General features: G+C 52.1%; 2 protein-coding genes across 5 annotated transcripts in view; one reads left to right on the forward strand and one right to left on the reverse strand.

The window, feature by feature from the left end:
- The window catches only part of IKBKB (inhibitor of nuclear factor kappa B kinase subunit beta), a 47,548-nt gene extending 34,546 nt beyond the window's left edge, over positions 1–13,002 (reverse strand). Inside the window, exons 1-4 of one of the 4 annotated variants that reach the window (XM_004285064.4) lie at positions 12,855–13,002; positions 12,145–12,267; positions 1,428–1,522; positions 30–147 (exon numbers count right to left, since the gene is read on the reverse strand). In XM_004285064.4, coding sequence (XP_004285112.1) covers positions 30–147; positions 1,428–1,522; positions 12,145–12,249 — 318 coding nt within the window. In that variant the 5' untranslated portion in view covers positions 12,250–12,267; positions 12,855–13,002. Of the gene's footprint in view, positions 1–29; positions 148–1,427; positions 1,523–6,093; positions 6,203–10,486; positions 10,680–12,144; positions 12,268–12,391; positions 12,618–12,854 lie in introns of those variants that run through there. The other 3 variants (XM_049704187.1, XM_049704188.1, XM_049704189.1) reach the window with 3 other exon arrangements.
- PLAT (plasminogen activator, tissue type) overlaps positions 1–18,074 on the forward strand; it is a 249,087-nt gene that overhangs the window by 160,842 nt on the left and 70,171 nt on the right. The window lies entirely within an intron of this gene.

Below are 18,074 nucleotides of genomic sequence, written 5' to 3' on the forward strand. Positions count from 1 at the left end.
AGCGCCCTGCCCGGCCCCCGCAGCCTCACCTTCCGCAGGTCCCCTCCCTGGCAGTACTCCATGGCCAGCAGGGGCAGGTCGTTGGGAGCCAGGCTCTGCATGCCCTCGGGGACGTCCCGGGCGGCCACCACGTTGGGGTGGTTCAGCCTGGGGGGAGGGAACCAGTGAGGGAGGGCTGCCTGCAGGCACTGAGGGCCCTGGAGAGCGAGCGGCGGGGCGGGGAGACGCGGGGCTCACCACTCGCCCAGGGCCCGGGCAGCGCTCCTGTCAGCACCGTAGCCCCAGCTCTGGGCACCCCGTGCAGAGCTCCGTTCTCTTCAGAGTGCCCTTGGCAAGTCCTCCCTGTATCTCCGCACTGCTCTGAGGCAGAGAAAGCAGGGGGACTTCAGATCTCACACCACTGGGCGGGGATGGTGTGTGTGGTGTGGTGTGGTGTGGTGTGGTGTGGTGTGTGTGTGTGTGTGTGTGTGTGTGTGTGTGTGTGTGGTGTGGGGGGGGGGTGTGGTGTGTGTGTGGGGTGGGGTGTGTGTGTGTGTGGTGTGTGTGTGGGGTGGGGTGTTTGTGTGTGGTGTGTGTGTGTGTGTGTGGTGTGTGTGTGGGGTGGGGGTGTGTGTGTGTGTGTGGTGTGTGTATGGGGTGTGTGTGTGTGTGTGTGTGGTGTGTGTGTGTGAGGTGGGGGTGTGTGTGTGTGTGGTGTGTGTGTGTGGGGGTGTGTGTGTGGGGGGGTGTGGGGTGGGGTGTGTGTGTGTGTGTGTGTGGCGTGTGTGGGGTGTGTGTGTGTATGTGGTGTGTGGGTGGGGTGGGGTGTGTGGGGGGGTGCGGGTGTGTGTGTGGTGTGTGTGTGGGGTGGGGTGTGTGTGTGTGTGTGTGTGTGTGTGTGTGGTGTGTGTATGCGCACGTGCACCTGCAAACAAGGGGACGCCTCCCCTTTCCCTGAGCTCCAGCAAGGAGCCCCTGTTTGGGACCTGTCGGTCTGTGAGCTTCCCCACGTGCCTTCCTGGCTGGGAGGGCACCCTGGAGGAACGGACGGCAGCAACAGGCTCAGGGCACGGGAGACTCACAAACCAGCTCGGAATTGGAAACACTGGAGAAAAAAGGACTTTTGCCAACAAAGGAAACTTCACTGCGATGGCTATTTTAAATAATTGAATATAACAAAGAAAACCCCCAAGAGCCCTTGGCAAGGCCAAGTGATGGCTGTAACTGCCGCTCCTCCAGAAGTCGCCCCTCTGGACAGTGGGGCTGGGGTCCTTATTGAGAGACTGGGATTTATGACTCCTGCCCAGACAGAACTGGGGCTGCTGCTCCACATCCCAAAGCTCGGCCTGCTAGCTCCCTCCAGTCATTCCGACGTCCCAGGCCCCCGGCCCTGTGGCCCCCGGCCCTGTGGTCCCGCACCCGGGCGCACTCGTGCACCAGGCCCTCACCTCCTCATGATCTGGATCTCCAGGCACCAGCGCTCGCGGTTCCGGGGACTAAGCTCCTGCCGGCACTGCTTGATAGCGATCTGTTCGCCCGTTTCCTGCAGAGGACACGTACGGGAGGATCAGAGAAAGCCGAGGGTCAAATCCGAAGCTGTCTCCCTAGGACCTGGAGCACGGACCGCCATCCCCGCCAGGCTCCCGAGGTCTGCATGGGTGCCCACTTGAACAGACGTCCCCCTGCCACCTCCAGCCCGTCACGTGGGTCCCCACCAGCCCCAGCTCCCAGCCTGCCCCCTCCCCTCATCTCTATCCATCCCAAGTCCACACGGAGGCCTTGCTCCGTCCCCACCTCCTCCACGAGACCTCTGCCGGCCACTCCTGCCCCAGAGGGTCTTCACTCCTCAGACCCCAACGCTGCTGGACGTGACCTCCGACCCATGCAAAGGGCACTTCCCTGCACTTCAACCTAACGGTTAATGCCCTGGCTTCAGTCTTCATGCTTCTCCCTCTGGGGGGTTTCTCTCTCCAGAGAGAATGCAAGCCTGGTATAGAAGATGGAACACAGGCTGATTCAAATCCCGATGCAGCCATGTACCAGCTCTGTGACCCTCGGCAGACCACGAGGTCTGGCTCAGTGTCTTCAGCTGTAAAATGGGAACACTGACACCCACCTTTCAGGGCTGTCATGGAGCTGAGCCCCTAGCAGTGTCCAGCCCTTAGGGGTGTTCAGTAACACTCTTGGGGGCAGACCCATGTCACACAGGCACTCCAGGCATGTAAAACCCTTCCAGGCTGGGCTCTAACCTGCCTTTCCATCACCCACCGTCGACTCCACCCCAGGCGTCTGACGCCAAGTCTAGGTCAGACCATCGGCCCGGTCCTGTGCTCTAAGGTCTCTGCTGTGGCTCGTGCAGATGCCAGGCACTGACCCCCCCACTCCTTCATTGTACTTACCTACCAAAGACTTACTTTCCATAGGGTCACAGGGTTATTTTCTCTTTTCTCCGTTAAACTATGGGCCCATCCCTCCTCGTGCATTTAACCCCTAATGCAGTACCTGGCACAGTGCCCTCAACGGAGGCTCCGTGAACGAAGGCAATCACTACAACTCTCGTGAATGAGTGACTGCCTGGGCCCCGAGAATAAACTCTTCCCTTCCCCTAGGTGTCTAGACAGAACCAAGGACAGCGCTCGGCCGCCACCTCCTGGTTCATGGGGCCCCCAGGACGGCCAAGGGTCAGCAGCTGCCCTGGCCATGGCTCTGTGGCAGCAGCCTGGGTGCTGGCCCTGCCATGAGCGAGCAAGCCGACCTCCACCCCTACCCCGCGAACCCTACACACCTGCGGCGAGACCCCTTCCCCAACAGCCCACGTGCCATGAGCCCTGGGACAAGCCCCAGCTGGTGGGACGGGCGGAGTGTAAATCCAGCAAGAAAAGGCTTCAGAACGGTACCAAAATCCGACTGGTGCCCAACTGAAGGATGGGTGTCCCACAGGCCCTGTCGGACCATTGTCTCTGTTTATGAACAGGCATACCGTAAGGAATCATAAGCTCTGTAAGTGCAGGAGTTCATTCGGTACAGACGGGACTTAACAGAGGCATGTTGAGGACGTGGCAAGGTCCCCAGGAACACATGCTTCCCGAGGGCAGTGGAAGTGCATCGCGGTCACACATCCACCAAACTAACCACTATCCCCGTGAACAAGGACCCACCCGGGAGGAAAAGGAAAATGGGAGTCCCGGACGGAGACAGACGGTGTCCACTAAGACCCCTGACTCGCTGGTCAACAGACCCGTCCCTAAAACCGACATTCAAGAACAAAAGCTTCGGGAAGAAGGCGGAGGCATTTTTTGACCGTGAAGGCTCCAAGGCCTGAATCAGGTACTTGCCACACCTCCAGGGCACTCTCAGAAGTAAGTGGCTTTTATCAAACCCCCACGTGGCTGTGGGTAAGCCTCTGTCGTGCAGTCACCTCACATGCTTATTTTTTTTCAACAGCTCTACTGAGCTATAATTCACATATCATTCAATTCATCTGTTTAAAGCACACATGTGGAGACTCACTTCCCTGGTGGCACAGTGGTTAAGAATCTGCCTGCCAATGCAGGGGACACGGGTTCCAGCCCTGGTCCGGGAAGATCCCACATGCCACTGAACAACCAAGCCCGTGCGCGACAACTACTGAGCCTGCGCTCTAGAGCCCGCGAGCCACAACTACTGAACCCACGTGCCACAACTACTGAAGTCCATGCGCCTAGAGCCCGTGCTCCGCAACAAGAGAAGCCACCACAGTGAGAAACCCGCGCACCGCAACAAAGAGTAGCCCCCCCTCGCCGCAACTAGAGAAAGCCCGCGCACAGCAACGAAGACCAAGCACAGCCAAAAATAAATAAAGCATACACGTTAATAGTTGGGGCACATTCAGAGTAACGTGGCCAAAGCCACAGTCGGTTTTAGAACACGCTCATCATCCCCCAAAGAAACCCCACACCCATCAGCCATCACTTCCCGTTTCTCCCCAACCCCCTCCAGCGCCAGGCAACCACCCGTCTGCACTCTGTCTCTACAGATTTAGCTGTCTGGACATTTCATCTAAGTGGGATCATACAAGATGTGGCCTTTTGTGATGGCCTCTCACCCAGCACAGTGTTCCCCAGGCTCACCCTGCAGTGGTCCATGCCTGCCTCTGTGCCAACACTCCCTGGTGCCAGGCAGGCACTGATGGCCAGGCTGTGCCACATCGTTCACTCACTTTGCTCTTAGAATCCTGATCTCTGGCCTGGGTTCAGAAGCCCTATTGAAGAAGAGCTGACCTCTTTCAAAAACTGTCAGTCCTGTTGCTCTTGAACCCATCACTACAGCTGGACGAGTGAACTTGGGCGGACGTTCAAGCTAATACTTGTCAAGAGTTACGGTGTGTGTCAAGAGACCACTATTTCTTTAATCGATGTACAAACAGGCTTGAGTTACATCTCACAAGACGTTCCATCCTCTACAGCGTGAACTTCCCGATTCCTCTGCCCTCGAACTGATTTGAATCTGCTTTCGAGTTTCACTTCCCACTAAGCGTTCAGACTAGAACGTTTTCGCCCAGTTCTCTGGTAACTTCAGCAACAGCCGCTCTGATATGCGTCTAGATGCTTGTTTCCAGGTGGGCGGGATCGCACAGGAACCCGGGCTGGGATGCCGAGATCTACCAGTGAGAGAAGACTGACGGCCAGGCTGTAAAAGAAGGTGACGCCACTGGGAGCATCCACTCAAGCGTGTGACGTTGTGATGGACAGTGCCTTATGCAACAGTTTCGAAGAAGATACTGCCACGCATGGTGTGTTACCTCAGGATGTCTCTGAGAGTTTAAAACTCTGCACCTACTTTAACTTCAATACACAGAACAGTGTATTTCCTTTTCTATTGCTGCTACAACAAACTGCCACCAGCTTACTGGCTTAAAACAAATTTATTTCCTGATAGCTCTGGAGGTCAGAAGTCTGGCAAGCGCCTCGCTGGACTAAAATCAAGATGTGGGCAGGCCGTGTCCCTTTCCAGAGAACGCACATCCCTGCCCGCCCCAGCTTCTAGAGGATGCATTCATCCCTTGGCTCATGGCCCCTTCCTGCAGCTCAAAGCCATCAGTGACCAGCTGAGTCTTTGTGGTTGCATCACTCTGACACTGACTCTCCGGCCTCCCTCTTCCACTTTTAATGACCCTTGTGGTTACAGTGGGTCCACCAAGATCACCCAGGATAATCTTCCCATTTAAGTCAGCTGATTAGCAACCTTGATTCCCTCTGCCACATAACCTAACGTAGTCACAGGCTCAAGGGGTTAGGACGCAGACATTTTGGGAGGCATTGTTATTCTCCCAAGCATAAACAGTATGCTTCCTTCATAAAGATAACAGGTAAATCAAACCCAAAGGGTAGACTTATTAAGTGACTTAGAAAATATTTTATAGACTCTACCTGTATATGCTGGGTGACTGTAGATAACTGTAGTCTTTTGCCCAACACAAACACCGGAGCTAACACACAGCCATCACCTGGCCCATCCCAGAATCCACAAATGGATTCTGATATTGAAGACTGATCCAACATTGGTCTCAACTGCCAAACGAAACCTAAAGAGCGAACTTAACGATATGAACACGGAACACATCACAGACTAAGTGGGCACAGACACCAACACTGACTCTGGACAGCTCAGCTTCGTCCTTCGGCGGCAGGGGAAATCCTGACTTCCTAGGCCTGAGTGTCCCATGCAGACACAGACACAACTTTTCTTACCCGGTGGCCCTCTAGGAAGTACTCTGAAACATTCCCGTTTTTCCATGAGTAATGTTTCATTTGAAACAGAAACCCAAAGAGAAGGACCTTCCATTGCTAAAAACATACTGGCTCTGGAAAGCGAAATTCAATTCATCGTAAACAGACTACGAAGATGTTTTTGAAAGTCGGGTTGGGGGGGCTTGGTTCCCCAGCAGCAATGACACTCGAGGGCATGGATGACTGTCTCCACTTGGCTCGGAACCTCCCACTCTCAGCTCAGTTTTCTGGAAACCCAGACCCGGCCCAAACCATCGCAGTATCCGACGCCTAGTAAGCTGGGGCAAAATTCAGAAGTGATGTGTATTTTGAGAAAATGGAGAAAGGGGCCCACAGTGGTACCTACATCAAAGGCAGTTGATGATGAAGGTCCTCTGAGTGTCTGTGACTCTGCCTTTTGCACAGGAAAACACGAACCTCGCGTATAAACGTGGGTATACTCTGAAGTGAGGGCGGCGGGGGGGCATGCATCCTCAGACTTCTGAGACCATCAGATGGTGCTCTTCTAACGACAAGGCGACATGCACGGGAAGCCAAGAGGTCCCTCCACACCCTCAGGTCAGAACGCTGACTCTTGTTACCACGGCAACCACCCAACAGGCCTCTGTGGTCCAAGAGCGGGATTAGAAATATCTTCCTTGTTCCTTCTCAGGTCCTCCCTCCAAGATGAGTGTTTCAGGAAGGAGGTGCGAAGCTGGGCCCAGAGAGATCCTAGGGACAGAACCCAGGCCTGAGAGTCAGAAGGCCGAGGTCTGGCCGCAGCTTCACCCCTGATTCAACCCCGGTGACCAGTCTACGCCGAGACGGCTGACTCCACCCAACTCCCTTCGGAGTAAACACCTAACGGGCACGTCGGCCTCCAAACCCACCCACATGGGCTCAGGGGTGAAGCAGGTCAGATCATGATCCCTGTACTCCGCCTGGTGCATGTGCGACCTTGAGCCCATTAGGCCTCTAGGTCTTCATCCACAAGGTGGAGGCGACCCTACCCCTGCCGGTGCTGTCAGTTAAATGAGGCAGAGCATCTGATCCTTGAGGGCCTGGCGCACATTCCCGCAGCACCGTTCCCTTCCTAGCCCCGTGCAGGCGATGCTCTCCCCGTCCCACCACCTGCAGTCCACCTCCCGTGAAACCCTGCTTTGAGAGGCCTCCGGCCACCTCCGGCATCGACGAGACAGCGTGGGTAAAGCACCCAGCACAACTGGCAATGACACTCCCGACAAACAGGAGCCGTGATTACTTCCTCACGATCCGGTGCTCACATTACACTCACTCGGTGTGTTCCTGAGGATCCACTTTATCCCCTCGACTAGAGCACAGTGTGTCAGGGCCACCTCCTTGTTTCCCTGACGGACCCCTGATGGCCTCAGGCCCGTGCTCAAAGTCTTTAAGACCTGAAGACACACAGACAGGCTGAAGTGAGCTTAGTGTCGTCCAGTGAGGGGACAAGTAGAGCCAGCGCCACTTCTAGAGGGAAGACCGGTGTGTCCTCAGGGACCAGGGCAGCAACTCCCAGCCTTTCCCATCACAGCGCACAGAGTAAGTATGTGGTATCTGTGAGGTACCCTGGGACGTGTCCAGAGGCTTCCAGGGCGTAGCAGCGCCACATCTGGCCCAGACAAGCTGAGAGCAGAGGGGATCGATATCTTAGCTTCTTTCAAATCCGTGTGGGAGGCTGTGGCCCAGAGCCCTGAAGCTGCCGACACCAGAGCCAGGACTTGAGCCCAGGCTGTGCGACTGCAAGTCCTGAGTTTTCTCCCCCTCGCTCCCGAAGGGGGCTGCAGCTGAGGTCACAGAGGTCCCCGCCTCTTCTTCTTCTTCCTTTGTGTTTGACAAACACCTTATTGAAAATATCAGCCCATCCAGAAAGTACTGACCCTTGGGCTGAAGATTTAAGGGAGTATCCACACAGCAAGGACTGTCAAGGCCCATGCTTGGTAAGAGAACCAAAAAACTCACGGAGACAGGTAGGGTCATTTGTTGCGCTGCCCTTCCTCCGTGGGAAATATTCACTTTAGGCTTCTCTGTTTAGCAAGGAAGACTTATACATTTTGTCATCCAAAGGGGTGTTTTTCCTTTAGTGCTTCAACTGAGCCTGTTCCGGGGTGTCCCTGACCTTGGATCCCCACCTTGGAGAAGCCACAAGCCAGTGGAGGAGGCATGAGGCTGAGATTCAAACAGATGTAGGTTCAGAAGATTCCCGCTCCTTTACTTACTAGCTTAGCCTCTCTGAGTAAGGGGTTGACTTCTCTATGCTTCAGTTTCCTCAGTTATAAAATGGGAGTAAAGACAACAGTACTTCCATTTAGGGTGGTTGAGCAGACTGGAGATAACGCATGTGAAAACACCTCGCCCATGCTGGCATACAGGACGTTCTCAATAAATGATGGGTCTGGACTTCCCTCACGGCGCAGTGGTGAAGAATCCACCTGCCAGTGCAGGGGACACGGGTTCAAGCCCTGGCCCGGGAAGATCCCACATGCCGCGGAGCAACTAAGCCCGTGCGCCACAACTACTGAGCCTGCGCTCTAGAGCCCGCGAGCCACAACTACTGAAGCCCGCGTGCCTAGAGGCCGTGCTCCGCAACAAGAGAAGCCACCACAATGAGAAGCCCGCGCACGGCAACGAAGAGTAGCCGCTGCTCACCACAACTAGAGAAAGCCCGCACGCAGCAACGAAGACCCAACGCAGCCAAAAATTAAAATTAATTAATTAATTTAAAAAATACTGAAAAAAAATGATGGGTCTGATCATTAGTCTGACTCATCTGACTGAGGACACCAATGCTTAGGCTCCTTTATGCTTCTCCTGTGATGAAGGACAAATACTCTCTCTTGTAGACAAGGTACACGGCGTATTAGGAAAACGTACATGGTTGTCATGTCGAATATAAGCAATTACTGTGCCCGACGGGAGTTAAGTAACCACCACCCTATCCCAGCTGCTCTCCTCCAGAGGTTCTGAAAGCAGGGGTGCCCCCCCACCCGGGTGCCCCCCCACCCCGAGAACACGCTCGTGTTGATTCTGAACACCGATTAAAGACCCTCCCCTAAGCACCCAGAGCAGCCCAGGGATTTCCCCAAGGGGGGACGCCAGGAGGACCTGGAGTGCTTCCTGGACGGAGCCAGGCCCCGGGCCAGTGCTCACGACACACCTGGGAACGCTGGACACCTCTCCCCCAGCCCCTCGCTGTCCACTCCACCTCTGTGTCCTGCCAATGTCACCCTGAAAAGCTCTTAAATCTGCCCACTTCCCCCCACGTCCACCACCATCAGCCCAGTCCAATCTCGCACCCGGACTGCTCCCGAAACCTCTTACTTAACTGGTCTCCCCAACAGACAGGGCAGTGCCAGTGGGGGCCCAGTACCGGATCTCGAGAGCTGACTGCTAATACTCAGGAATTTGGTGAGAAAGGAGGTTAAACCGCCAGCGGCAAGAAACAAGCTGCAGTGGGAGCCTTCACGCTGCAGGAGTAGGGGAGTTTTTTCGGAGAGCTGACCTCCCAGCCCAGCACTGCCTGGGCCCCGCCATGTGTTCCTGCAGCCCAAGCGGGGCTCCCTGAAGCAGCCCTTCCCCTCTCAGCCCTTGCTCACATCCACCTGCCATGACCTACCCCTCCCAACCCCCCGGCAGGGGCTCTGAACAGGCCGCGCCCTGGGCCTGGAATCCTCCTCCCGCCTTCTCTGCCCGGCTAGCTTCCACCAACCCTCAGGGCTCCTGTCCAGCGCTGCTTCCTTGGGGCAGCCTTCCAGACCCCCTGACAGACCCCGGCCTCCGGTACAAGGTCTCACTGCACCGGGCCCCTCTCCTGGGTCGCGATGATCACAGCTGGGAGCTTACATTTATAACACTTGATGAATGGCTCTTTCCCTTCTCCAGAAACCAAGAGTGAATGACCCTGTGCACCTAACACACGTGTAACACGAAGAGAGTCTCTGGTGCGGGGGGGGGGGAGTGAAAGAAGCCCAAAGCCAGGCAGAGCCCAGGCTGATGGGAACACCCCTAGGCAGAAAACCACGCGGTGCGCGAGGCTGCCCGAACGAGCGAGGGTGAAGGGTTCAGTGAGAACCAGCTCCTATGGGACGAGGGGTCCTGCCTGCCGGCTCTGTGGGAGGTGGTCTACACGGGGTCCTGGAGGCAGGGGCAGAATGCACACAGAGACGTCCAGGAGAGAGGGGCTCGTCCCACACAGGGCTCAGCTGGGAGCCGACGGGGGAGAGGCAGGGAGTGGAGGGGCCGCAAACGGGAGAACGAGAGCTCGGCCTTTGGCTTTCTAAAAATTAAGGTTTCTGAACAGGAGAAGAAACTGGAAAGCAGTAATTCTAGAGAACAAGTCCATACACATACACACACACACACACACACACACTCTTGGGCTCGCAGCTATAAAGCCAGAAACAAACTCCAACTGACAAGCGTATTCCAAGCCCAGAGAGCAGATGGAGGCCACTTGGGGTGAGACGTGGCAGACACTCAGCACATCCTGATAGAAATCCTCCTGCAGGAAACCAAGACGTCTCCAGTTCAGCTGCAGCGGGACACTTGCTATAGTCAAGACTCCAGAAGCCCTGGCCTGTCTGGAAGCAGCCCGGCCCAGGTCTGTGTGGGGCTGTGGAAGGATCTGACTCTCCTGTCCTGATGCCAGGCCCCTGGCTGCACCCCCTGCACCCCTCCCCCAACCCCGTCCCAGCCACAGGGTTGGCTGGAATTGGCGTTTCCTGGGTGAGTGTGAGAATTACCAGCTGCAGGACTGTCCTCTGCTCTCCAGCTCTGGCTCTCACATTCCTCCAGGGGCCGCTTCATCCACTCAGAGCTGACAGGGTTCAGGGCAGGGCCTTCCAGTTGATACAGGAGGGTGGCTGTCTGAGATGGCCCTCTGCCATGGCTGGCCGGGGGCCTGGATGACCCTCCCTGCTGGCTGCAGCCAGGCTCCTGGGAAGCGGTACAAAATTTTCCACCTCTTGAGTCCAAAAAGATGCTCGCGGCCCTTGATTAAAAAGCAGGAGCCTTCTTCCCTCAGGGGCTCTGGCGTGTCTGAATTTTGGGTCAAGAAACTAGTATTATCTATTTGGTGAGAGGGGGCTCCCTCAAGCAGTGGTCTCCAAATTGGGTATATGTAGGGGTTTCCCAAGACTGGAATCCAAAAAATAAACACGAAATGAAGCTTTCCTGATATTAACCGTACAGCACTGTCCTCAGATCATCTGTCAGGACACGTGCCGCTTCTGACACTCGAGGGATCCCAAGGAAAATGGGCATTCCACAGGCAGGGGATGGAGGACGTGCTGCAGGTTCCGTGTGCCCCACTTTGGTAGAATTATGGATGGTATTATCCGATTTTAACAAAATAACTCTCATAAAATGGACGAATGGCTTAAAGACACTGCTGTGGAGAATTTCAGTGCATGTAACACCAGTACAAACAAACAGTAATATGGAAGACCTAACGCTTGTGGGGTGAGAAACTCACATCAGACACATAAGGAATAAAAACAATGAGGATCACTTTGTTATACAGCAGAAACTAACACACAATTGTGAAGCAATCATAGTCCAATAAAGATGTTTAAAACAAAACAATCAGGGCTTCCCTGGTGGCACAGTGGTTGAGAGTCCGCCTGCCGATGCAGGGGACACAGGTTCGTGCCCCGGTCCGGGAAGATCCCACATGCCGCGGAGCGGCTGGGCCCGTGAGCCATGGCCACTGGGCCTGCACGTCCGGAGCCTGTGCTCCGCAACGGGAGAGGCCACAACAGTGAGAGGCCCGCGTACCGCAAAAAAAAAAAAAAAAAATCAGGATCTAGCAGAGCTATAAACAAATCGGTCCAAAGAATTCAAAACTATAAAAATTATTTGAAATACGGATGTTCACCCACCATCCTTACCGATAATTCTCACTTTCGTGTGTCTCTGTATAATTCGTGCTGTGAAGTATTGCAAACAATACTGGGAAGACATCATAATTGGTAAGTACTTTAAATATTTTTTAAATTCTTTTCAAACATTTGAAAATATTTTATTATTTTCACACTTTAGATTCTTCTATTTTTGCATGTTTCATAACATGTAATATATTACTACACAATGTATTAGTAGGTGTTAGTCTAAGGTTAGCATAGATATGCAATTTTCAATATATATAACTGAAGCTGAAAGCTTAAACTTTTTTTTTTTTTTTTACTATTTATTTAGGTGACACAGTCATTAAAGCTTGGAGACCACTAACCTAGAGTCAGCTTAGGGGCCCTGAGGCCCCCTCTCTCACTCTCTCCCAAGAAGCCCATGGCCAAGGTGAGCCCCGTTCACCCAGGGAGCCCAGGGTAGGGCAGAGTCAGTGAGGGGGGAGCCTGCCCCCAACCCCGCCGCCCCCAGCTCTTCCCAGCGGCACCGGGCCTACCTGATTGTGCCATCGGATGACGTTCCCAAATCCCCCTGTCCCAAGCCGTTCTTTCATTTCCCAGGCCCCGCATGTCTGGGTTGGCAGGGAAGGTGACCAGCTCATACTGATGTCCTGCTAACTCTGTAAGCAATTTGGCGGTGGGGGACAAAAAGCGAAAGTTAAGGAAGAATGGAACACAAGGAGATGGACAAGAGATACTACAGCCCTTCCATGTGAAAGGAGAAAAATCGGAAGTGGTTTTCACCTCGTACATAAACCAGGTTGTTTGGTTTGGTTTTGGTTTTGGTAGCCAACTCCGGCCTTTCGCAGCCTCTCCACCGACCGCCCCCTCCCCAAGCTGTACGGAAGCAGCAGGGAGGAGAGTCCCTCAAAGGACAGGGCGCCCCACTGCCCAGGACCTGCAAGGGGTCCCCCAGCCGGGACCCCGCCCGGGCGCCCTGACCGCTGGCCGGGGAGCCTCCCCTCCCAACTCCCCGCGGTCCCTGCGTCACCGCGGCGCGGACGAATCACCGCCCCGTCCCAGGCCCCCGCCTCGCGGCCGCCACCCGGCACCACCCCGCCGGGGCCGGGCTCCGGGGCCTCCCAGCTCCCCCCGCCCAGGAACCCCTGACTCAGAACCCGTCACGGGCGTCTCCGCGAGCCTCGGAGAGGAGGGGTGCGAGCCCGCCGGGCAGGTGACACCGGGGGCGCCCGCCCGAGGGACTCACCTGGCGGCGGGGCGCGGGCGCCACCCAGACGACATTAAAGTGCGGGAATCTCAAACCCGCCAGCAGAGCGCCACTTCCTACTATGACGTCACGGAGCACGTGGGCTGCGGCCTTAAAGGGACTGCGCGGCCCAGGCCCCGCCCTGCTCCGCCCGGTGACCAGCCCTAAAAAGCGCCAGGGTCCTCTTCAGACTTAGCGACTTAGACCTGGGCGACTTCTGGGGCAGGGAACATGGGGATTTCCTCACCTGGCACCGCCGGGGTCAGCCTGACACGCTTCCTAGACTTTGAACTGGGGGAATTTCCCGGCCCCTGCTAGGACTGGTTTAGGGACGGTTTACAGGAATTGCCTTGGGCCTCCTGTTCTCGGGCTGCGCTCCCTGCCCTGTCTGGAGGCTCCTTGGCTCATATTGAGAATGATAAGTCACACCTGTCGTCCCTAGGAGGAGTGACAGCCCCCGTTTCCTCCTTAAAAAAATAAAGAGCAAGGGAAAGGATCCAGTAGCGTAACACAGAACTGCAGGTTCAGCCCCGTGACGTCCGGAAATTGTGAGAACAGCTGCTGTTAATCGGTCATCACCTACCTACTTGGCATCATAATTAGGTTTTTACTATTGACTGTCTCAGTTCGAGGGCCTCATGTTAGCAGCCAAAGGAGAGGCCTGTGTGTGTTGGTATATTTACTCAAGCAGGAAAAAAAGTATTAAGGGCAACCTGAAGATAATAGCTCACTTTATAGAGTGCTTACTGAGTGCCTGGCACTGTCTAAATTCCGTGCTTGGATTTCCCCATCCAATTGTCAAGACCGTCCTACAAATTGGACAGTACTGCATTATTATTATCCCCATTTTACAGATGAGAAAACTGACGCACAGAGTGAAAAATCTTTATCCCAAAGTCACAGCCTTATAAGAGGATGATGATCTGATGTTTAAACCGCAGCAGCTGGTTCTTGGGTGCACACTCTTAAAAGTACCATACTAGTGCGTTCAGAAGGGAGCAAACTGGATTTTGAATCCGGGTACTGCTGTTGAGAACCTCTGAGAATTTAGGGCAAGTTATTGATACTTAGACCATTCTAAGCAGCCATTTCTCTTCTTTAAAATGTAGGCAGTATTAATGGATGGACTTGGAGGGTATTATGCTAAGTGAAATAAGTCAGACAGGGAAAGACAAACACTGTGTGACATCACTTATATGTGGAATGTAAAAAATACAACAAACTAGTGAATATAACAAAAAGAAGCAGACTCACAGATACTATAGAGAACAAACTAGGGGCTACCGGAGATGGAAAGGGGGAGGGGCACGATAAGGGAAGGGAATTAGGAGGTACAAACTACAACGTATTAAATAAGCTACAAGGATACATTGTACAGCACAGGGAATAGAGCCAATATTTTCTAATAACTATAAATGGAGTATATTTTATAAAAAAATTTGAATCACTATGTTGTACACTTGAAACTAATTATATTGTAAATCAACTATACCTCAATTTTTTTTAAAAGGTAGGCAACATAAGGGTGAATTGCATGAAATTATCATTTTTTAAAATAAAACAAAATCAGTTGAAACATCAGCAACAAAGATTAGCAGTTTCATCTGGTTCAGCCTAAAATCAGCAGGAGGTAGGAGGGCACACAAGTCAGAGACAGGAGGGCTGGGAGGGCGGGGGTGTTGTGAAGGACAGGTGATAAGATGGTAAGAGCCGTGCCTGACACAGAGGACACTCCTGCCTGGACAGAGCCTGAGGCTGAAGTTTACTCTTAGGAACAGACGTCTGCTGTCAACCCAAGCAGACGTGTCGGTGTGCCCAGGGCTGCCCTAGCCACGCCAGGATGCTCAGAGTTTCTCCACTTATCCTATTGTTTCTGCTAAACAGCACGCTGGGCCTCAAAGCAGGAAGAGAAAAGAACATGAGTAAACAGTTGTAAAACACTTAGAATAGTGCCTGACATATTCTAAGTGCGGTGTAAGTGTCTCTTTTTTTTTTTTTTTTAATTTTTGGCTGCGTTGGGTCTTTGTTGCTGCGCGCGGGCTTTCTCTAGTTGCGGTGAGCGGGGGCTACTCTTTGTTGTGGTGCGCGGGCTTCTCATTGCAATGGCTCTTCTTGTTGTGGATCATGGGCTCTAGGCACGCGGGCTTCAGTAGGTGTGGCACGCGGGCTTCAGTAGTTGTGGCTCGCGGGCTCTAGAACGTAGGCTCAGTAGTTGTGGCGCATGGGCTTAGTTGCTCCGCGGCATGTGGGATCTTCCCAGACCAGGGCTCAAACCCGTGTACCCTGTATTGGCAGGCGGATTCTTAACCACTGTGCCACCAGGGAAGTCCTAAGAGTCTCTTTAATACATCAATTTTTAAAATAAATTTTTTTCATAAATAAAATTTTACCGAGTTCTACAGGTGCTGGCCCCTCTCTAGAGTGTGTTTCCTGTATGACATCACAAAAGGTTTCTTTTTAATCCTGTCACCACTGAAAATCACTGTCCCTGAGAAACTTAGTGAGACATCCAGAGATATGCCAAAGAATTCTCATTTGCTCAGCTAAAAATAGCTTGGTTTTCAACTGAATATAAATCTTTCTGATAAGTCACATATCACTGGATTTTTTTTAAAAAAATTAATGATGGCCCAGGAAGGAATCTCTGGGTTTTATCATGTCCTGAGATGTTTATCATGTTAAGTCCCTTTTTCCCTCCAGATAAGACGTGTCCATTGCCTACGTCTGGTCTTTATCCTGTTCTAGAGATGACTGAGCATTTTTTACAAAAAATATTTTCAGATGCAGCAGAAAAGTCTTCCTTTTCCTTCCTGTTTTGAGGCTGAATGTGCTATTTAGGGTAATCCAGAAACACTGAGCAGCATGAGTGCCCCGCACAGCCCTGGGTACCGCTGGTCTAGGGTATCCAACTCTCATTAGGGGCACCTAGAATCTTACTGGAGGCGTATGACTCACTGAGGGTCCCCAAGTGATGAGAGATGGGGACCAGGCAATACAAAGTCCTGTGCTAATTTGTTCTGCTCTAGAGGCGGTATGCTGTTGGTGATAAGGATAATGTTTCCAATGGGGTTATTTTAAAATAAAAGTCTTCTTCACAGGGTAAGTCAAAAATAACTATCCTCTTGCTCGATCTTTGAGAACAAAACAGCTCTGAGCTCCTTTGAGTGAGAAAAGGGTTGTTTTCTGAGCAATCTGGGAGCTGAGTCATAGTAAGAGAAGCCAGCTTGAAAGATAGGAAAGCAATAAAACAGACCACTTGGCAGAGGGAGGATTTCCCCAGGCCCCCAGCCCCAGAGTCAGCTCTGGTTCAGTGATTTCAGCAACTCTTTCACTATCCTTCCGAGTTTGTTTTATCTCAGCCCTGCAGGGAGAGAGCTCTGCAAGTCAGGACCTGCTCCTTCAACAAACAAAAAATCTTTTGTCGCAAAAGTTGGAAAACTCATTCAGTTGGAGGACATAAAGAAATCCACCTTTCTTCTAGGGGAGATGATGGGAGGTGGGAATGGGCTGGCGGAGATGCTGAGAATGAACTTCAGCCCAGACCCTACGTGGCTCAGGGCAGAGCCGGCTGCAGTGAGGAAGGGAAGAAAATGTAACTAACTTCTATGAATGAGACCTGGGCCAGTCTGGCCATCATGCCTCAAACCTGGGTGAAACACGGAAAGCTGGGGATTTGGGGCCCTGAGTCCCCCTCCTGAGAGGGATGATAGCTGGGGGAGGAAATCAGCTTGTAAGCTCCCTTCATTTGTACATGCACATGTTTTTATTCCAGTAAATTCGAAATAAAGAGGAAGGAGCTGATAAAGCACAGCTGCCCATCCCTTGGCTGTGGTGGTGGGGAAACCGTGGATGTGAGCTGGCTGTGTGTGCTCATACCTTAGGATGTTTCTTAGCTCACCTTAGTTCTGAGCTCTTACCTGTGCTCCATGGGAGCAGAGATTTTATTCCCTGCTGCATTCCTAGTGCTTGGAACATCACAGGTGCTCAGTAAGAGTTTACTGAATGAATGGGTGAATTGGCCAAGGCAAAGACTTGGTGATACTGCACCCTTTAGCATTTGGTTATAAGTGGTCTCTGGAGTCTGAGAGATGTGGTTCTAATCCTGGCTCTGCGTTTTCTTGGCTTTGTGAACAGGCAGTTCACTGGTCCTCACTGAGCCTTAGTTTTCTCATCTCTAAATTGGGGGCTAATAATCATTAAAAAGTCTACAAATAATAAATGCTCGAGAGGATGTGGAGAAAAGGGAACCTTCTTAGACTGTTGGTGGGAATGTAAATTGATACAGCCACTATGGAGAGCAGTATGGAGGTTCCCTAAAAAACTAAAAATAGAGTTACCATATGATCCTGCAATCCCACTCCTGGGCATACATCTGGAGAAAACCATAATTCGAAAAGATACATGCATCCCTATGTTCATAGCAGCACTGTTCACAATAGCCAGGACATAGAAACAAACTAAATGTCTACTGACAGATGAATGGATAAAGAAGATGTGGTACATATATACAATGGAATATTACTCAGCCATTAAGAAGAATGAAATAATGCCATTTGCAGCAACATGGATGGACCTAGAGATTATCATACTGTGTGAACCAAGTCAGAGAAAGACAAATACCATATGATATCACTTATATGTGGAATCTAAAATATGACACAAATGGACTTATCTATGAAACAGAAACAGACTCACAGACATAGAGAACAGACTTGTGGTTGCCAAGGGGGAGGGGGTTTGAGGAGGGATGGAGTAGGAGTTTGGGATTAGCAGATGCAAACTATTATATAGAGAATGGATAAACAACAAGGTCCTACTGTATAGCACAGGAAACTAATATCCTGTGATAAACCATAATGGAAAAGAATATGAAAAAGAATATATATGTATAACTGAGTCACTTTGTTATATAGCAGAAATTAACACAACATTGTAAATCAACTTATACTTCAATAAAATTTTAAAAAAATAAATTGGAGGCTAATAAAACCTACTCCTCATGGTTATATGGTTTAAGTGAGATAAGATCTATAAAGTGCCTAGTACAGAGCTTGGTGCTTATTAAAACCTGTTTGAATAGTAGTTATTAATACTTTTTTTTGTTTTTTTGTCTTTCTTTTTCGGCTGCGTTGGGTCTTCATTGCTGCGCACGGGCTTTCTCTAGTTGTGGCAAGTGGAGTCTCTACTCTTCATTGAGGTGCGTGGGCTTCTCATTGTGGT

The sequence above is a fragment of the Orcinus orca genome, chromosome 21 (assembly GCF_937001465.1).
Source record: "Orcinus orca chromosome 21, mOrcOrc1.1, whole genome shotgun sequence".
In the NCBI taxonomy this organism is placed as follows: Eukaryota; Metazoa; Chordata; class Mammalia; order Artiodactyla; family Delphinidae; genus Orcinus; species Orcinus orca.